The sequence below is a fragment of the Anser cygnoides genome, chromosome 17, assembly GCF_040182565.1.
Source record: "Anser cygnoides isolate HZ-2024a breed goose chromosome 17, Taihu_goose_T2T_genome, whole genome shotgun sequence".
Classification (NCBI taxonomy): Eukaryota; Metazoa; Chordata; class Aves; order Anseriformes; family Anatidae; genus Anser; species Anser cygnoides.
The window spans coordinates 2,484,018-2,503,845 of record NC_089889.1 but is presented as its reverse complement, the minus strand read 5'-3'; the positions used below and the strand labels follow the sequence as shown (position 1 = coordinate 2,503,845).

The 19,828-nt window shown below is 58.8% G+C and overlaps 2 protein-coding genes across 7 annotated transcripts; one reads left to right on the top strand and one right to left on the bottom strand.

The window, feature by feature from the left end:
- The first annotated feature begins 2,348 nt into the window (after nucleotides 1-2,348).
- Nucleotides 2,349-9,603, top strand: CCDC63 (coiled-coil domain containing 63). Of its 6 annotated transcripts, none has more exons than XM_048073783.2 (12): nucleotides 2,349-3,368; nucleotides 3,823-3,937; nucleotides 4,157-4,323; nucleotides 4,456-4,645; nucleotides 5,707-5,826; nucleotides 6,276-6,457; nucleotides 6,798-6,979; nucleotides 7,435-7,655; nucleotides 8,112-8,186; nucleotides 8,526-8,718; nucleotides 9,027-9,237; nucleotides 9,417-9,603. In XM_048073783.2, exons 1-12 carry the CDS (start codon nucleotides 3,187-3,189, stop codon nucleotides 9,469-9,471), a joined length of 1,893 nt encoding a protein of 630 aa, XP_047929740.2. In that variant the 5' UTR covers nucleotides 2,349-3,186; the 3' UTR covers nucleotides 9,472-9,603. The 6 variants fall into 6 exon arrangements, with proteins under 6 accessions (XP_047929740.2, XP_047929739.2, XP_047929738.2 ...); XM_048073782.2 differs by having other exon boundaries at nucleotides 2,350-3,368; nucleotides 4,160-4,323; nucleotides 9,027-9,224; XM_048073781.2 differs by having other exon boundaries at nucleotides 2,350-3,368; nucleotides 9,027-9,224.
- A 422-nt stretch (nucleotides 9,604-10,025) lies between these two features.
- MYL2 (myosin light chain 2) lies at nucleotides 10,026-14,564 on the bottom strand. The gene is made up of 7 exons (XM_013173262.3): nucleotides 14,415-14,564; nucleotides 13,397-13,486; nucleotides 12,643-12,718; nucleotides 11,794-11,898; nucleotides 10,884-10,959; nucleotides 10,756-10,804; nucleotides 10,026-10,296 (listed from the first exon to the last, which is right to left on the bottom strand). Exons 1-7 carry the CDS (start codon nucleotides 14,415-14,417, stop codon nucleotides 10,198-10,200), a joined length of 498 nt encoding a protein of 165 aa, XP_013028716.3. The 5' UTR covers nucleotides 14,418-14,564; the 3' UTR covers nucleotides 10,026-10,197.
- Between the last annotated feature and the right edge of the window lie 5,264 nt (nucleotides 14,565-19,828).

Below are 19,828 nucleotides of genomic sequence, written 5' to 3'. Positions count from 1 at the left end.
GCATTTCAGAGCTCTTGCAGTGAGCATCCCAAACCCGGAGCAGGACTTGCCTCCTGCTCGGGTTTTATGCTGCAAAACGGCCGTGTCCCTCCGAAGCGGTTAGGGGTTCAGCAGCCCTGCTGAGAACCTTACTTGGTACGGCTTCGCCTGCGTCACAGCCAAAAAAAATCCCTGCAGGGAGAGCCTGGGGCCTGGGCAGGCAGGATCCCAAGCGACAGCAGCTTCTGCAAACCGCTCTGTCCTTGGCCTCTCCGATACCTCTTCTCTCCCACTGCTGCAGCTAAAATTTCCCGCAGCGTGTGAGCGCCTGCTGTGATGCCGGTTTGACCCAAGGGCAGTGAGATTTTCAGAGGGCTTTCACTGCTTTCAGACAGAGGTGGCTCAGACAGCGTGTCCCCAGCTGTTTTTATTCTGTGTCTGCCCACCTGCCGCAGCAGCCCCTGAGCAGCAATTCGGCTCGGCCACCTCTGCAGTCAGAGACGTCTGTAATTCAGCACGGCTGCCGAAGCAAATCCCTGTTATTAGGGCTGAGCCAGTGGTGGGAGAGAGCTTTGGTTTTTCAAAGTCAAGTCCCGGGGAACTAAAATGGCCCTATAAAAGCACGGAGGAATGTCACGAGGGAGTCAGCTAGCTGCTGGAAGCCGCGTTTCGCCCGGTGTCAGCAATTCGGAAGAAGCCCATCTGCAGGAAACGCTCGGTGACCGTTTCCTCCGAGCGGAGAGGGATGACAGCTGTGCGGCTGGCAGCCTCCTCTCCCCTCACTTCACACCGATTCCTCTTCAGACGCGGGGCCGTGTGCCCGCACGGGGATGTCTCCCTCCCGTCCTGCTACCTACGTGACGTTTTGGCAGTAATGGACCTTGGGCGTCTGAATTCGGGGCTTGTTCTGCCGGGTTTTGTTATGGGGCTTCTGGCCGAGAAGCTAGCTCCCCATCCCGTGCTGCCTTAGTAATGCCAGCATCTTCCCGGTGCTCCCAGTGCTGCTGCTGGGAGTTTATGATTTAATACAGGCTTTTTGGGGGGGGGGGGGGGGAGGGAAAGAAAGTTTTGACAGTTCCATATATAGCCCTCTGACTCACAGATTTCATGTGTCAAACACCGAAGACGGGTTAAGTAGAATTAAGTTCTGGATTTGTTATAAATAGGGATTAAGTAACACGAATATATTACATTTGCATGAAAATACGGGCCTGATTCTGCAGCTCACCCCAGAGATTTGCCCGGGCGTTGTAGGGCCGCCCGCGGGCAGGTGAGCTCAGACGAGAACCGGCCCAGCCTGGCAGCCCCCGCAGCCCCCATTTCACCGGACCGTGTGAAACGGGGAAATCTGTGCAAATAGCACCGAAATCAGGAAGGATTTACGCTGGCTGCACAGGTGAGAATACGGCCCTTAAAACAGTTCCAGCAGGCTTAATTAGACGCCAAATCTGCAGCTGAAGGAGTAATTTCTCCACGTCAGTTAACGCTAAGTGTATCTATTAAGTCAGGGAAGGTGGGTTAAAAGGAAAATTGCACCAAAAGTTACTTTTCTTTGGTTTCTTCCAGAAGATAGAGGTTCGTTGCGTTCAGATGCTACAGCTGATCTCGTCCTGCTCTAATTACCATTCTTCTCAGCCGCAGCCTGAAGGTCCGGCCAGACAATGAAGTCACGCTGGTTCAGAGGAGTCTGACAGCGAGCATTGTTTGGGTGAAAACAGTTCCTTTTAGTAAAACAAATGCTCCTGCAACGAGTGTGACAGACACAGACTCTACCAAATCAGATTGCTCCTCAGTAGTTTAATTTACTGACTTGCTTGTGGCTTAAACAATTGAGAGCTGGTCCATCGAGAAGGACCACGAGGATGGATGATATTTTGGGGCTGTATTTTGGGGCTGTATTTTGGGGCTGTATTTTGGGGCTGTATTTTGGGGCTGTATTTTGAGGCTGGACAAGGCCATGCCAAGGGAAACCAGGCTCTCTAGGACAGCTTTTGAGGCACTCAGCAGTGTTGTTTCGGGGAACATAATGCCCAGCCCTGCAGCTCTGCCTTTGTGCTGAACCAGAGGTTTGACTCTGCTGAGGGTGAAGGGAAACCAGCTGGAGAGAAGGGAGAACTGAGGCCACATGAGTGAGGATCTGATCCCCGAGATGCTGTCGTTACTGCCCCTCGGAGGTGTCCATCATGCAGAAACAGCACGAAAAGCTCAGCGAGCTTTCCCCGGACCCAGGGTGGCTGCACAGGCTCTGGTGCCTTCCCAGGGCTGCTCTGCCCGTGGTAGGGATTTTTGTTATCCAGTGCCACGTTCTGCTTTCTTCTGTAAAAATAATTTCCAGTTAAACACATCCTCAGAGCCTACCTGTCGGTGAATTAGCCTGGAACGTGGTGGCCGGCTCATTAGCTCATCGAAGTCTCCGGGATGAAGGGCAGGCGCAGTCTCAGGAGCGATGAGCTGCTTGGGGGTTTTGTTCGTCACCTGAACTAACTGCACTGGCTGCAGATGTACGAACTGGGAAGCAGACGCCCTGCGCTCAGCTTCATCCCAGAGCTGAGCAACACCAGGGCTGCAAAAAACAGCGCTGCAATGCCCGGCTGCAGCCTCCGGTGCCATCTCGTGCTTCTGCCCCGGGGATCTGAGCCTCGCGAAGCAACCCAACCGCCCTGGGAAGGAGCCGACCACGCTCTCCGTCTTACAGGGAAGGGATTTTTATGGTTCTTGTGAGTCAGGCTGTGTGCTTCCCTGCGCGGAAGGGAGAGGAGCAGGTGTGAATCCTGAATTTGTCCCCCGCATTGGCTGCCCCCAAGTCTCTGTCCCCAGGGTCCTTCCCCAGGTGTGTTGGCAGTGCCAGCTGTTGGGCTCTTTGGACAGGGGGTACCTCTGCCTTGGCGAGATGGTGGCTGCTGCCTCTCCAAGCAAAACTGGAAAAAAAAAAAAATCAGGAAGAAAGCCCAGGGAGCTGCTGGGGACGGCCAGGCTCCAGGTGCTGCCCTCTGGTCGGAGCGAAAGGCTTCAAATTCCCAGGTAACGGGATAAAATTAAACACTTCAGAGGGAAACAGAGCAGGTAAATGAAGGTTTCTGCCTGCTGTGGACGCACGATCAGGAAGACATCAGAGCACCCGCTTCAGGGCTGCTTTCAGGGTCGGTTTCCAAACCATCCACCTTGCCGGAGTCCCCGCGCGGTCCCCAGCCGCGCTCCGGTGCGGCGATGCCGCCGCGGCAACCAGGCCAGCACCGGTTCCAGGAGGCTCAGGACCGGCTGCTGGCCCTCCCTGCTCCGTGCTGGGTCTCATCCTTCCCGTGCTTCCCACTGGGAGCGAGGGATTTTCCCCAGGAAAACCCCAACTGCTTCCTTGGCTCTGGAGAGGAACCGCAGAGCCCTGCGGAAGGGTGAGCATCCGGGGGGGATGGACGGACAGGGGAGCACCCATGGGTGTCTGCCACAGCTGGGGGGCGAGGGTTTGCAGGATCAGCCCCTTGCGCCCTCCGTGGCTGCAGCCGTGCATGAGCTGATGGCCCCACGGGCTCCCCGGGGGCTCTGCCCACCGGCACGGAGGGGGGGGCCCAGCCTCAGTGGGATTTCTATGGAAACCCAGGTACGGCTCGGGGTAGAACAGCTCGAACCATCTGTTCTCCCCCTGCTTATCCAGCGGGCAAGAGGAGCGTGTTTGGGGACGACATCAGTACAAAACTCTCCTTTACCCATCGCGCAGCCATCTGCGGCGGTTTCCTGGTGTGCCAAACACGCAAGCGGGTGCTCGGGGCTGGGCAGGGCAGCGCCGCCACGACCCTGAGCCGGCCCGTGGCATCAGTGTGACCGTCCTGTCCCCATCCCTGTCCCCAGGTTTCATTTCTCCCCTTGGAAACCAGGCTGGTCCCCGGGAAGGCTCCCCCGTCCCGCGTCGAGGTCTCTGCAGAGCAAACGGTGGAGTCAGACGGGAAAAATGAAGCGCTCGAAGGTAAAAACCGAAGCACAACGGACTTTGCTCTGAAGAGGATCAGAAATACTCACACAGTCTGCCTGGCTCGGGGCTTTGGGTGGCAACGAGTACATTAGGAGGAAGCAGCGGGGGTGTGCCACACCACTGGAGGTGTGGTGGCATTAACCTGCGCCCAGACGAGCTGCAGTGACCAAGCTTTCTTTTTTTTTTTTTATTTACATTTTTCCCTGTCTGTAGCAGCTGAGGGGGTCTGGGTTGAGGCGCACGCTCTCAGACTTCACCGCGAAGGAGAAGGAATGTCGCATCGAGGCAGAGTTCAGCAGACTGCAGAAGCAGTTTCGGATCTCCGCGGAGAGGAGGAAATGTTTTGGTGCCAACGTGAGGCAGCAGATACACGCCCAGGAGTGAGCACAACCCCGCCGGGCTCCGTGGGGTTCATGCTGAGATCTCCGGTGCTGGGATGGAGAGGGGTGAGGACCTGCCCCAGCACTGCAGGAGGGATGTGCTTCATGCCGTTCGTCCTTCTTCTTCTGTAGGAAAGAAATAGAGTCGCTGAAGGAAGAACACAGGGGGATGTCGTTAACACTGAGCCAGATCAGCTCCCTGAGAAACGTGATGCAGGACGACAGAAATCGTATGGAGCTCAAGTGCCTCTTGCAGACCAAGGATCAGTACGACTGCCTGATCAGAGACAGAAAAGCCCTGCTAGCTGAGCAGGACAGCCAGGTAAGAGCGTCCGAACAGGTCCCCGGCCGAGCACGATACAGCAGAGCAGAGCCATGGAATGAATTTACTCCAGTATGTAAAAAGCATTTAATTCAGGCCCTGGAATATAAAGCTGCCTCTGCGCAAAGGAAACAGGACAGGGATGAGTGGATACAGCCAGGCTCCCATTCGAGCCAGCAGCGCTGGCTGGGAGACTGAGGTCCAGCTCCAGTCCTCGTTGTCCCTCCGGTGTCTGCAGCTCCCCTTGGATGGTCACACAACATCCCTGTGCATTCCCCTGCACTTTTTCCGTCCCTGAAAAAGAGGCAAAAAAAAAAATGGAAGGGTTGGTTGAGCAGAATCTGAGAAGCCCTACAGCTTCTCCGAAGGACAGACTGCTTTGGTTTGGTCAACACTGGGTGGGGGGCCAGGGAAAATGGGGTGCTACAGAAGTGACAGGTTCCTGCAGCCCTCTGCCCCGAGCTAGTTCCCCGTGACAGAAGTCAGGGAACGCGCTCAGGGGATTCGCAGTTGCTGGAGATGCTGCAGAGCTTTCCATAACGGGGTTAGCTTTCGGTTCGGGACTTCAGGATTTCGTGGCTGAGTCACAGCTCTCCCACCTGCCCCCGGCTTCATTGTTCTCCAGCTGCTTCGTTCGCCTCGCGGATTTATTTCCGCTGGCAGCCCTCCAGTTCTGGCAAACATTTTCCTCCGCTCGTTCCCAGGGAGGACTGCGCAGATCGCTGTGTGGCCAGCATGGGAACCACCACCAAAAATCTGTCCTCGTTGCCTCTTCCACCCTACAAAGAGCGTTGCTGTGCCTTGCTCAACGCCCGCTGAATTTCCCTCTGGAGGCAGCTTCATTTCCTTGGTGACATGAGAATAAAGCGGTTCCCAGTCATTCTGCGTGTGCAGAATGGGATCCTTTGGGATTGGAGATGCTTCCATAACTGTGAGCTCATTAATAACGTGGTTGCTGTAGCTCAGGTCAACAGAGGGTATTTTCTTTGGCTGAGTGTCCTGACAAGAATCCAGAATGCAGGGGTGGGGATTATGTATTTATTTTTTCTGTGTGTGTGCAGATCCTGGAGCTGCAAAAAAAGATTGTGAGGCAAAACCTGATAGCAACGAAGGTGAAGCAAGCAAACAGTAGCAAATGGCTGCAAAACCAGATTCAGACCCTGGAGATGCGTCTAAACAATGTAAGCAAACATTTTGCAAGGCTTTGGACACGACGTGGGGCCACTCTAGGGCCTGCGTGCAAAATGCTTCTTGATCAGGACGAAGGGTAACGACACGGATGCATTTGGTTCACACAAACTGTGCGAAGGACTCGGCTTCTTCCCCTGCCCTGAATAATCCCAGAATATCTCAAAGGCTCCTTCAAGCTCCGTGACCCAAATGTAGCACGTGTTCCAAGCCAAGAAGCCCAAAGGTCTGCACCTGTTTAGTGACAAAACCGAGCTGCCTGGAGCCACTTTGCCCTGGACAATGCCAGCTCCAGCTCTCTGCTGAGATCATCCTTGGGAGGAGAACAGTGCAGGGCCCGCTTCAGATCTCTTGCGCCGTGTCTGTCCTAGCCCCGGTCAAGGTCTTTCAGCGCAGACCCAGCCCTGCACCAGCCGCAAACCTTTTGCTTCCCTCTCCCCAGGTCACAGTCCGTTTTGATACCATCCTGGCCGCCAATAACAAGCTCCGAGAAGAGATCGAAAACCTTCGAATCCAGAAAGCCATCCTGGACAACTTCTACGCGAAGCTCCGTAAGCATCTGGACCAGCAGAAGAGCAGGATGGACGCCGCCGTGGAGCAGTCCACGCAGGCATACGAGCAGCGGTGCGCGGCCTCGCGAGCCCTCTGAGGCCAGGGCAACTTCTGTGACTGGTGTCAGTGGGAAGAGAGATGGGTTACAGCCCCTCTTGTCTAGGACTGGGAGCTGCCTAAGGGCTAGGGGTCTCTGTGAAGGGAGATCGGTGCTGCCAGGGTGTTCATTCCACCTACCCCGGATGTTTTTTGGGATGGGGGGCACTGCCCCTGCTTGGGGACCAGGAGCAGAGGTCAACCAGGCTGCGGTCTGAGTGACCCGGCTGCAATAAGTTGGGTCAGGTGTACAAATCCTTCTACCCGTGCTGCTTTCCACCTGCGCACGGTGTAACTTGGAGCTCTCCACGTGCAGGGTGGAGGCTCTGGCGAGGATTTCAGCCATGAACGAAAGGCACAGCAAAGACACTGTCCAGTACAACGTCGAGGTGCAGGAGCGGGAGCGCATCCGTCACCAGGAGAACAAGCTGAAAACCTTTGTGCTCGCCAAATTCACGGATCGCTTTGAATTGGAGGAAGAGGCCAAAAAGAAAGAAGGTAGCACATGTGAGAAGCCCCCTGTAACTGAAACCACAAACCAGGAGTCTGCAGGGTGGAAGGGGGCTGCTTTCAGCAGCTCGTAGCTCTGCAGCCCAAAGGCACGGCATCTCCCCTCCTCCTTCACCATCCTCAGGGCAGGGAAGCTCAGGGGAACGCTCCCAGCCCCAAACGAGGTGAAAAGGATGAAGAGTGATATATGAGCACCGTGGTTTCCACAGCTTTAGGTCTTTTTTTTCCTCCTAGGGAATGTTCCTGATGAGTTTGCCCCATTCCTACGCAGACTGTGAGCTCCCTGCTTAATTTCCTGGGGAAATTAGAAATTAGAGGAGCTTGTTGCCCCTCCAGCACTGCTCCCCCTTTGTCCCAAGGTCCCTGTTAAACCACTCCACACCCACAGACAAGAACTATACTGGTAGGGACATGCACGGCTCAGATTTTCTGTCTCCCCTCAGCCTTGAAGGCAGCCCGGAAGGCAAAGCGGAGGCAAGGGGAGAGCTTCGAGAGCCGGGAGGTGGCTTACAAGCGGCTGCTGGAGCTGGCGGAGAACGGGGACATCGACCAGCTGGCGAATGGGTTCATTGAAAAGGAAGGGAAGAACTTTGCCTACTTCAGCTACGCCACCGAGCTGAACAATGAGACGGAGAAGCTGCAGCAGAGGATCAAGGACTTGCAGGTTTGTTTCAGTCCTGCTCCGAGGCCCTTCATGCCTGCTTCGGAGAATACTTGGGGCTGGGGTGGGTTTTTCATCCTTTACGCATCCAGCATCAATCACACCAGGGCCTGGCTCACACGGGTGTGCTTAGGGGAAAGCAAAGGGTAGCCAAAAATACAACTCCAGCAGGCACAAAGCTGCCTGCTCGGAGCTAAAACTGTCTCAATGCTGCCACCGTGCACCCAGCAAAAATATTGCAAAAGAAAAGAGCTCCAGGAGAGCCAAGGGCCGCCTCAGCTGTGTGCAGGGCTGGCTGGAACAAGAAGAAATGCTGCCTGTTGTGGGGCGGTCCCCAGGGGGCTCAGGTGGGATGTCCCTGCTCCCAGGGCACAGGGATGGTCTCCAGCCTCTGTTGTGCACGTCTGTTGGGCCGTCAGCCACTAACCCTACCCTCTCTATGTGCTCGTGTTTATGCAGAACAAAACCATGCTCTTCACAACCGACCAGGACAATGCAGAGAGCAGCAGCCTTCATGTCCTGAAGGAGCTGGAGGTAGGATGGCTGGGTTTTCCCCCTGCAAGGACGGCAGGCGCCTGTCGGTCCCAGCACGTGTCCTAGGGAGGCTGGTGCTGTCAGTGCTGCTCTGGCAAACGTCTGGAGAGGCATGGGAAGAGAAAGGCTCCTGCCAGCCCTGGTCTTTCAAAGCCTGGGGCCTCATCTGTGACATAGGGAGCTTGGGATCCCCTTCATGGGGCCTTTTCCCTACAGGGTAGGAGCATCCCACAGCCACTCCTGGGATGTCTCCAGTGTCCGTACTGGAACTGGCCAGCACTGGGGTGGTGGGAGAGAGGAGGGGGCTGTTGTGACACCTAGCAGAGCCTATGCTGATAGGAGAAGCTAAGTCAAACGACTGAGAAAGCCAACGAGTACGAAGAGAGATGCAAAGAGAGCAGCAAAGTCCTGGGCCGGCTCAAATCTGCCATGGAGGTCCTGTTCAAAGAAATCGACTGTGATGCCATGAAGATCAAGGAGCAGCTTGGCGATAATGGGCAGATCACGGACCTGAACCTGATGCAGTTTTTTGGTGGGTTGGGGCTGCCTCGCCACGCAGTGTGTGCCTGTTATGTCCACTTTTCCTTGATTTTTTTTAATTTTTAGCTGTTTTTTCCCTCCTGACCCATCATGTGTGCGTGTCCCCTGCTGAGTGTGAATTTGGGATGTCAAATTCCCTGCCAATTCAGGAGCCAGCCTTGCTGCACAAACGTCCCCAAGCCCTTGTCTTGGCTCTGGGTATGGGATCCAGCCATGGGACCAACACCAGCTGAGGGAAATCCTGTCAGGGGAGCCCCATTTCTTGACACTCTCCATCACCCTGTGCTCCCTCCCGCCCAGCTCTCGTGGAGAAGAAGACCAACGAGCTCCTGCTGAAGGAGTCCGTCCTGCTCTATCTGGAGGCTGACGGCTCGCTGACATCCCAGACCTTCACCAACCCGCTGCTGGGCGGCACCGAGCTCCTGCGGGGCACGGACCTGCCCCGCTTCTGCCCGCAGCCCCCCGCCCCGGAGGGCGCCGCCGACGCCACCGACGCCTGTGAGTGTGCGAGGTGGGGAAGGAGGGACCACGGCCATGCCGCCAGCCAATCCGCAATGGCCTCCTGGCGGCCCAGCCAATCCCGGCTGACACCTGTGCCGCCCGACCAATCGCGGCCAGCCTGCCCCGCCCCGACAGGTATATAAGCGCCGTGGGGCGGTGTGTGAGGGAGGCGGCCATTTTCTTGGGCAGTCGAGGCGCCGCTGGACCACGCGCGGCTGCGCGAGCTGGCTCTCCAGAGCTGTGAGAGGGAGCGGGGCAGTGCCGGCAGCACGGGCAAGAAGGGACGAAACGACATCTAGGCGTGAGATTCCAGCAGAATCCAGCAGAGATTCCACTGGTGGTGCTGGAATAAATAAAGTCTTGTCCCCAGACTCTGTGCCTGTGCCCATGCGGTGTCTGTCCTGCCACGGCTCCGGCTGCCGTCCCCTCTGGAAGGAACCCAACGTCTTCCGCAGGCTCCCAAAGCTCCGCGGGTGATATTTCAGCACGGTTTCACCCACAGCTGGGGGAGGGAGCAGCTGCTCGCCTGCAGCCCACGGCTCCGGCAGCACCGGGGCAGGGCGGGCAGCGTGTGCTGAGGGGGAGCAGAGGCTGGGTCAGGTTCTCCTCACTGCACAACCCGACGTGGTTTTGTCATGGGGGGGTTCTGGGTGATGATGTTCTGGATGATCCCGCTTGCTGGGTGCTTCCTGCTGTCCTGGGAGGGCACAGCATCATTCCAGCTCTGTCCACGCACCCATCACACCGCACAGACACACCATACATCCAGGCAAACCCAAGCACTGCTCACACCAGTGATTTCCTCTCACCAAAATACACTTTATTGTGGATGCTGTTCAGCGCTGTTTTCCCCACAATAAGCAAATCTCCGTCATGGAGAGGACCAGGGAGAGGGGCGAAGGGACCCCCGGTGTGAGCTGGAGAGAGGTGATCCCGCAGAGCCAACCCCAGCGCTGGCCATGTGCGTGGTCTAGTCCTTCTCCTCGCCGTGTGTAATGACATGGACGAGGTTTTTGTAATCGAGGTTGCCAGAGACATCTGGAGGGAAGGCAGCGAACATCTGGTCAACCTGCCAGGAAGGAGACAGGGTGGAGAGGCAGCACAGGAGGGGTTTGTGGCTGGAGCCCGGAGGAGAGCTGGGGCACAAGCTGTTTTGCACAAGCTGTGGTGTGGCTTCAGCGCCGGTCTCCATCCCACAGCTGTGCTGACCGAGGAAATGAGAGGGGCAAAGAAGCCCCAGCTCTCTTGTGCCCTGCTGTGGGGTGAGAGGTGGCCAGTGGGGTTCTGGCAGGACGTCATTGCTTGCTTTAGTGGGATTTCATGGAAACTCGACTTTGCCTGCCCTGCCCTTCAGCTGCGTACCTCTCACACGGGAAACGGATGCGCGAGCAGATCCTGAACCGGGCAGTGGGACCCAGCAGGGAGAGGGAAGAGGACCCAGCACCAACCCACCTCGCTTCAACCCCCTGGGCACAAGCAGGGATTTTTTGGTGCATGGGGCTGGCGGAGGGGTGGCGGGGACACGTACCTCTTCCTGGGAAAACCTCTCGCCCTGCGTCATCAGCATTTCTTTGATGCTGCAAACAAGAGAGTGCAGTGAGCACCGGGCAGGTCTCGGTGAGAGCCATCCGCCGCCCCGAGCACCCCTGCACTCACTAGGCGGATTTCAGCCCTTTGCCCTCCGGATCAAACACCTTGAATGCGTTCAGGATCGTCTCCTCCGGGTCGGCACCTGAGGGCGACACGGCCGTGACCATTGGAAGCAGTGGAAGAAGCAGCCAGGTGGAGCCTCCTGCTTCCCATAGCCCCACTGTGGAAACGCTGTGGGATTTGGGAAACGGGGGGGCTCTGCTGGAAAGCTGACGTCCTCCCCCCCCAGCCCTCTTGTGTTGGCCAGGATCCCCTGACACGGGGAGGAGCAGACAGACGCGTGGTCATGGTGTGCCCACCACGCAGGCTGTGTCGCCTCCGCCCCGGCATCCGGCGCATATCTAATCTTTTGGGTGTATTTATAGAGCTCCAGGAGGAGGCCCTTGGGGCCGCAGAGCCTCCAGGAGATCTGGGGGAAGGCTGCATGCCTCAGCTGCCGTAAGTGATAGGGGAAGCAGCCGGGCAGGGCGGGCAGGTCGCAGTCATGCTGTACCCAGTGTCCTTCCCCGTGTGGCCGCTGGTGCCACCTTTGGTGCTAGCAGGCACGGAGGCACTGCAGGATCTGTCCCCTCTTTGCATGGGGACAGGAACATCACAGCTGCTTGCCTGTTGTAAATGGCTGGGGAAATTAAGGCACGGAGACCTGCTCCTGCCCTCCTGCAGGTGGGGGGAGAGTTGGGGTGAGGCCAGAAGTGCCTTTGCTCTGATCCCCTCTGTCCCATTCCCAGGCTCTGCACCAATATTGAGATCAGCCCCACCTGCCTTTCTTTGGCTGCTCCCACCTGAGACCTCCGAGGAGCCTCCGTGACCCTACAGGGTGATGGAGGCCCCAGGAGCTGGGTGGCCTCCCCAGGTGGGACAGGACGTTGGACGCGGTGTGAGCCCACCCCCCCCAGCTCCCTGGGCACCCCCTCACCCTTGAGTTTCTCCCCAAACATGGTGAGGAACACGGTGAAGTTGATGGGGCCGGGCGCCTCCTTTATCATCTCGTCGATCTCCTCGTTTTTCACATTCAGGCGCCCTAGGGGAGAGCGGCGCTGGGTGAGCGGCACGTCCGGCTGCGAGCGCGCAGACCTCTGCTCCGCTCTGCGCATCGGGGGCTGAAGGACACCCACAGGAGCCTCTTCCCGGGGGAAAAAGCGGGGCATTCCCCTGCCCCACTGCCCCACGGATCAGTCTGAGTCCTCATCAGATGTTTTTGGCCAAAGCCACCAGTTCTCCTGGCCCTGGTGACCCTGTCACTGGTGTCACGAGCAGGCCAGTGGGAGCTGTACCCAGACAGCTACGTTTGTCAGGAATGAAGGGGACTGAAAGCCTACATCCTTTTGCCTGAGTTCGGGTGATCTATGGGATTCCCCAGACCCATCGCTGGCTTGTGCTGGCCTCAGCGGTGAGAGAGCCAAGCTTGCGACTTCACAGCTCCCCACAGGTCCTGCAAATCCCCCTCACGCCCATAAACCCAGGGATGCTGCCGGATGGCAACATCCAGGGAACAAAGGGAGCATTTGGCTCGGGATAATCCAGGAGCGGGTCCTCTCTAGTACCTATGGGATCAAACACCAGCTGCTCCGTGAGCCGCTCTCATTCACCACACGTATGACCACGCTGTCTGACAGAAGTGGTTTGGGGTCAGGTTTTCAGCAAAGCAGACACGAGGTCCAGTTAACCACTGGAGCCTAAGTGGGGGCTCCCGGCTGGTTTCTCACTTAGCGGGTCTAATGCTGTCAGAGGCACTGGGGAGGGGATGTTCCTAACGGGGGCTCACCGAGCGCAGCAAACGTATCTCTCAGATCCGCCTTGTCGATGAAGCCGTCCCGGTTCTGGTCCATGATGGTGAACGCCTGGGAGTAGAGGAGGAGGGCAGGGGGCACAGGCAGAGGGAGAGCCGTCAGCCTTGGCAAAGGTGCTAGTGCCCTCCTCCTCCTCCTCCTCCTCCTCCTTCTCCTCCTCCTCCTCCTCCCATCGAACTGGGTAGGAGCAGGACGCCTTGAGCCCTGCACGGGATGGGGCTCGGGGGGTCATCACCCGGCGAGGGAACAATCCTGGCCCCTGCACCCTGGGGTGATGCCTCCCCGCAGCAGCCCGACCCTGATGCCATGCACACCCTACACCTTGGCCACAACCCTCTCGCCCCAGGATGAGACCAAGCAGGGAGGAGAGCCTGAGCCACCAGCATGGGACCGGTTATCCCCGTCCCGAGGTGCTGCACGTGCCCGGGTGCCAGCCGGGCAGGGGTAGGTCTCAAAGAGCTCCGGTGGGAGCTAGCTGGAACGATGTCCCCCAGACCCCCTGGATGCCTCTGGCTTCTCTGCGGGGCACGGGCTCCCAGGAAGCTCTGAGACGATCCCACGTTTAACGGTGTCGCTGAGTTGTTTTCTCACTTTTAGAAAAAAAAACCTAAAAACGGGCACGCTGCCTCTCGTTGCAAAGCAGCTGTCACCGAGCTGGAAGCACGCAGGAAGGAGCTGAAGGTCACACCGCATCGAGGCCCCTCGGTCATTTCCACCAAATCCACCTACCTCTTTGAATTCCTGGATCTGGGCCTGCTCGAACATGGAGAAGACGTTGGAATTAGCACCTTCGATCCTCTTCTTGGCTTTCTTGGGTGCCTGCAGGGTTCAAGTACGTCTCACGAACCCGCTGCCTTTTTATGGCGTGGAATAAAAGCCTGAATCTACCCTGTGCTTAGTCACAAGTCCTTCCTGGTAGCTCCGGGCTTTAGTCCCTGGGTGCTCGGCGGTTTCCCCCCGTGCTGCTCAGGAGCTGGGGGCACCTGCAGTTCTCTGAGATGCTGCGGAGCTGTAAGAGTCCTGCTTCAAGTACAGCTCCCTCTTTGCCTTCCTGATGAATTTTGCCAAATAGGTCAGAGCAAAGAGGAGCTGGGAAATCGCTTTCCCAGGAAAGGCAGCAGTGGGTGAACTGGCCGGGATCTGCTCAGGTGCAGGGTCAGGAGCATGCTGTAATTTTTAGGTGTCTCCTGACCGCTCTGGGCCTCTCACTAAGAACAAAGCACTTATTAACACATTTGCTTATTAAAAAATCCGCCTCCTCCCGCACAGGGGTTTGAGACAACCAGAAATGCCTTTGGCTGGTCCTTTAGGGAGATGAGGGCAGAGTTGCTCCCTGCCCGACCCTGCTGGCCCGCCGAGCATCCCCTCCCTTTGGTCACGCTCACCCCTGCGGCCTCCCCCTTCCAAAACGAGATTCTGCCAAGAGGGAACGGAGCGGGAGGGATTCGGGGGGCAGAACTGCCCTTCCCCTTGCTGCGCAGAGGAAGGGAAAGAGAAAAGCTGGTGCTTGCACCCCCAAAGCCCCAGCTAGAAAGCTCTGCTGCCTGCAGCTGACGTGGGAAGCGCCCCCCTGCCCTCTCCTCTCCCCGCTGATCCCTGCAGGATGCCCCCCTGCTCATCCCCTCGGCGGGGCAGGAGGGATCCTTGGACCCCCGCCGCCTCCACCGCTCCCTGCCCCTTGGAGCCATCCCGGTGCAGAGCCAACACCGCAGCTTCTGCCCCCTGCCCGCCGCAGCTCGGAGCTCACCATGGCTTCGCCCGGGCGCTGGTGGTGCCGCAGGAGGAACCTCAGAGGCAGTCCCTCCTCTCCCCTGGGCCCAAACAATAAATACGGCTCACTCCAGGCTAAAAATAACCCCCTGCCCACTTTTGGCTGTAATAGGTAAACCAGCCGCCCCCAACCCTCTTGTCTCCGACTTTCTCTCTGCCTCCCTCTCTAATCTGGAGTAACAGCTTGTTGTTGTCACTGCCTGGCGTGACATGCGAGACACGGAGGCTCTCAAGGTTAGCGGGGTGCCGGGAGGCCCCGCGGCTCCCACACTGGGATGCTGACCCGCTGGCGCTCACACGGGGACCGGACCCACCTGTGTTTGTCACTCGGGGAGGGCAGGGGCTCTGCTTTTCCCCTCTGCTGGGCTCTTTTGGGGGGATTTGGCCCGGGGAACGAGGCTCAGTGCTGTGCTCCCATGCCCTGCTAGCACGCCTTCCCTCCGAGGGACATTTTCTTTGGGGTGGAAAGCTGTTGAGGTCCCCATGCTGCTCACAACGGGGGGACCACCTTGGCTACAGCCCCCCCATGCCCAGGGGGTGCGGATATTTCTGCCAGAAATGGAGCTTTTGTGCCTCGTTAACGCGTCTGCATGGCAAAACCGGGTCCTGCTCGGCAGCTAGAGAAGGAGCAGCGGGGGCCCCATCATTTGTGGTGCCCAAAGAGCCAGAAGCAGCAAGACCAGCTGCCCGGCCACCCAGTGTCTCCAGCTGGAGGGGACCGTCCCTGCCACCCTGCCACCTTGTCACCCTGCCACCCTGCCAGCTGAGACGCAGCACCCATCCCAAAGGGTCAGGATGAGGCCGGCGGAGGATGCTGAGCTCCCACAGAGCCAGGCAGGAGGAGCGCAGGGCTCCTGGCTGTGTCCCCCCCGCCCCGGGGCACCTGCCCCTCGCTGAAGCCAAACACTTGCTCAGCCCTGACCCCACAACCCATTAACTTTTCCCGTCCCGGCCGCTGGTGGCTCGGGGCCTTGCCTTTTCCTTCGGTATTTTTAGGCACGCTGAGGCTGGTGGGAGGGCTGGGGCACGGCTGGGAACAAAAGGGACTTGTGAAAGCGGATCCAAGATCTGCGGGCTCTGCCCAGACGCTGCCCGTGTTCCCCAGAGGGCGTGAATGCCGCCGCTGATCCCTGGCACTCGCCCCCTCCGATCCGCTCCAGCAGCAATCGTCTGGCCTGGATGAGGCTTCGGCTGAGGCTGAGATGGATTTCAGGGCGGGTTTTTGGGGTCTGTGCGAACCAAAAGGCAAGGGAAAGAGCGGAGAGGGGCCGAGCTGGGTGAGGAGCAGCCCAGGGCACGCAGGCACGGCGGGGACGAGCGGGATCAATCACGGCACGGGCGCTCCCTCCCCTGCCAACTTGAGCTGAATCCATCGGCCAGCCGAGCCCAATTACCTTAATTTGTGGCATTAAGGAAAAATCCATAAGCATCAGGGAAGTGATGCGCAGTGGTTTAACGGGACCGGTCGCCTGCGGAGCCTCCAGCGCCGCTTGGGTGCTGCCCATCCCTGTCTCTGCAACCCTTCTGGGGCATCCCTGGTTAGCCCCAGAGCCACGGAGAGTCCCCAAAATATATTTGGGGTGTGCGTGGGAAGCACCTTTTGTGCCTGCCCAGCCTGGAAGGGGCCAGACCCCGTCGGGACAGGTGGGGGACGTGCTGGTGGGTGTCCAGAGGGTGGCGGGGGGCTTTGAAGGGACACCGCAGGCACAGGGGCTGAGCACAGCGCAGAAACCCTGGCTGGGGATGGGGTGCAGATGGCTGGGCACGCTTCTGCCGTGATTTGTAAGACGGTGCATCTGCTCCGCTGCTCACTTCTCGCTGCCAGACGTCGTCCCCTGTGCTGCACGGGCCACATCCTGCCCCGCCAGCGGGGAGCAGGGTCCTGCCTGGGGACGGAGCCAGCTCCAGGCACCTCTGTTCCTTCCCCTGCTGGGGGTATTGGGGGACTTACCAGGAAAAACGGAGTCCTTTAAATATGTGTGTATATGCATTTATACATATAGCGCTCTGTTGTGAACAAAAGAGCTACGGGAAAGTGGTTGCAGCCTGTGAACGGGTGTCGGGGAATAATGCACCTATCTGTGCCATGGCAAAATCAAGCATCGCCCCTGCTTATCTGCAAAGGAGCCTGTGTTTTACATGAGAAAGCCTTGCTAATTAATAGGACAGCCCCTCTTGAGCTCGATAAAAAATGGAGTCAAAAGGATTTGATTAACCCCCCGCGCCTCGCACGGCGCGAGCTCCGCCTGAGCGAGACGCGTGCCTGCGCCCCGGCCAAGTCCTGCCCGCGGCCGATAATGGGGAGCCCCTGGTCCTGGGGACCCCAGACACCGGGGGAGCCGATTTGGGGGGTGCCCAGAGGCTGAGGGCACCCCGAAGCCAGCCCGTGCCCCGCCGTCGCGGTTCCCTTGTGGATATCTTTTGCTCCAACCGCTATTTTGCTCCTGCAGTTGGATAGATTTGACTAACCTAATACATATGTATACACACCGGTACATTCCCATTCAAACCAATGTAAATTACCTCTGACCAATACATTTTCCTGGGAAATCAATGCATTTTAACACTGGATAATATTTATGAAATTGAATTTTTCATTGAAGCTAATGCAATTCTCTTCTATTTTATGCATTTTTATTAAACTAATGCATTTTAAATTAAACTGTTGTATATTAACTACAATGGCTGTTGGTACTTACAGTAAAATAATATATGCTCGCCGAAATCAATACATATTCCAAACCTAGGATTTTCCAGTTAACAAGGCTATATCAAATATAACAAATGCTTGTAGCTACTTAATTTGATGCTTATATACACCGCCCGGTATGTTTGTTTATTGGTAATGATTATTTTTAAAGGGAGAAAGCTTATCAAAGGTAGAAAGACGGATTTTTGTGCAGCTCAGTGCTTCAGCGTGAGGCTGTTGGTGGTGGCCACCGCTTGCCTGGTGCTGGCCACCAAAGGGGACAGGGAGGGCGGTGGCCTGTGCGTCCTGGTGCTGGCTGGTGACAGAGCCCAGCTGCTGTGCCACTGAGCGTCCCCATGCCCTTGGCTACCCCCCAGCGTCCTTTGGAGCAGGGCCAAGCAGCCGGAGGTGACGGGGCCAAGGGCGGACGCCGCTGCTGGCCCTCCTGGAGCGCCCCGTGCAGGATGCGGCCCCAGGAGGAGGCAACCATCCCGGCCCCCCCCGAGCCGTGGCACCGACAGGGGAAAGCCATAAATAGCAGCGCTACACGCCGCGCGCGCGCCGAATGGCGCCACGGTCGAGATAATTTCGGGCGAAGCAATAAAAGAGGGAAATTAATTAAAGAGCATGTGCTAATTGTAGCGGGGATGGGCCTGGAAATAAGGAGCCTTGGCAGAAAGGCGGCCGGCCCCGCTGCGGCAGAGGGGTTGCGGGCACACTCTCCCCGGTGGCACCGGGGGCTGAGGCCGGGCACAGCTCGGCGCACGCCACGCCGTGTCCCCCCCGTGTCCCTGGGTGCTCCCCGCTGTCCCCCCACGTCCCCTTCCCCGTGCCCCCCCCATGTCCCCAGCGCTGTCACACCCTCACCCCTTCTCTAGGTCTCTTCTCAGCCCCGCACTGTGCAGCCGTGTCCCCCCCGTTGTCCCCTGGGTCCCCCCCGTGTCCCCCCCCCCGTGTCCCCCCCCCGTGTCCCGGTCCCTGCCCGCGCTGCGGGGCGCGGTGGCCGCCAGGTGTCGCCGGTGTAACGGGAGCGGGGCGGGCGCTGCCCGGGGCCGGGGGCTGCGGGGGGAGGGCGGGGAGGGGACGGGGAGAGGGGCAGGGGCGGGGGAGGGAGGGAGAGGGACGGGGAGAGGGAGAGGAGGAGAGGGGCAGGGAGAGGGGCAGGGGCGGGGGGAGGAAGGGAGAGGGGCAGGGAGGGAGGAAGAGGAGGAGAGGGGATGGGAGAGGGATGGGGGAGGAAGGGAGAGGGACGGGGATCTGGGGAGGGAGAGGGACAGGGAGAGGAGGAGAGGGGCAGGGAGAGGGTGAGGAGGAAGGGAGAGGGACAGGGACGGGGGAGGAAGGGAGAGGGGCAGGGACGGGGTGAGGAAGGGAGAGGGTAGGGAGAGGATGAGGAGGAGAAGGGCAGGGAGAGGGGCAGGGAGAGGATGAGGAGAAGGGAAGGAAGAGGGGCAGGAAGAGGGGCAGGGAGAGGATGAGGAGGAGAAGTGCAGGGAGAGGGGCAGGGACGGGGGGGAGGAAGGGAGAGGGGCAGGGAGAGGGACTGGGAGAGGGGTGGGGAGAGGGGCAGGGATGGGGGGGAGGAAGGGAGAGGGGCAGGGAGAGTGGCAGGGAGAGGATGAGGAGGAGAAGTGCAGGGAGAGGGGCAGGGACGGGGGGGAGGAAGGGAGAGGGACAGGGAGAGGGGCAGGGAGAGGATGAGGAGGAGAGGGGTAAGGAGAGGGGCAGGGAGGGGGTGAGGAGGGGTGTAGGGAAGAAAGGGGGTGGGAAGGAGAGGGGCAGGCTGCGGGGAGAGGGCGGCTGGCCACGAAGCGGAGGGAATCGCCTCCAGCAGCGGGGTGGGAAGGAGAGGGGCAGGCTGCGGGGAGAGGGCGGCTGGCCACGAAGCGGAGGGAATCGCCTCCAGCAGCGGGCCGCCACGCCGTCAAACAACAGCTTAAATCAGTCGGTGTGACCCTGGTGGCACTGGTGGCACCGGTTTGGCTCGGTGCGGGTCCCCGCGCCCCCCTGCCCGCCCTGGGGACGAAGCACCCGCCGCGGGGGGAGGCTGGCGCGTGGCACACGCTGCCCTCGTCGCCTGATGGGGCCGGATCACCGCACAAAGCCTTATCGGGGGGATCACAAACGACAGGAAGGCGAGAATAAATTAACGCCTGAAATGGGAGCGTGCTGAAATCCAACATTTTCTATTTTTTTTTTTTTTTTATTTTTAAGTATGCAGAAAATCTCCTGCCATATTTTAATTAAAAGCCTTTCAGAAGAGGAGGCGAGGGGCTGCCATTTACAACGGGCTATTGTCAGGCGCACAAAGCGAGCCGTTCTGGAGACAAACTGATTTATTAACCTGCGCCCCGCGGCGCTGCCCGGGCCGGGGGGGCCAGGCAAGGCAGGGGGCGGCAGGGCCGGGTCCCCTCGCTGTCCCCGGGGTGCCCGAGGTGGCTGCTGGCCTCGGGGCACAGCCCCTCTCCTCTTCCTCGCGGCTCCCAGCGAGTTATGAATGATTTGGCCGAACAGAAACATTCCTCCGAAGCCCACAATTGAGTTTGCTCGCCGAAGACGCCGCGCTGGTTTTTACTCCTGATTGATGAGTGGGCTCCTCTGTGCCCTTGGCAGGAGAGCGGTGGGCACAGATCAGCTCTGTGGGTACAGGGGAGGGTCCCCTCGCCCAGCACCCACCTCTGCCGGTGCCCAGCAGCGGATAA

Excerpts from the sequence above, each read along its gene's own strand:
- MYL2 (XM_013173262.3), bottom strand. Across the intron at positions 11,899-12,642 it reads AGATACGTTTGCTGCGCTCG|GGCGCCTGAATGTGAAAAAC; the intron begins GTGAGCCCCCGT and ends GCTCTCCCCTAG. Across the intron at positions 10,960-11,793 it reads GTTTGGGGAGAAACTCAAGG|GTGCCGACCCGGAGGAGACG; the intron begins GTGAGGGGGTGC and ends TGTCGCCCTCAG.
- CCDC63 (XM_048073781.2), top strand. The coding sequence starts at position 3,187 with ATGCCGCCGCGGCAACCAGGCCAGCACCGGTTCCAGGAGGCTCAGGAC. Across the intron at positions 3,938-4,156 it reads GAAAAATGAAGCGCTCGAAG|CAGCTGAGGGGGTCTGGGTT; the intron begins GTAAAAACCGAA and ends CCCTGTCTGTAG. Across the intron at positions 7,656-8,111 it reads AGAGGATCAAGGACTTGCAG|AACAAAACCATGCTCTTCAC; the intron begins GTTTGTTTCAGT and ends GTGTTTATGCAG.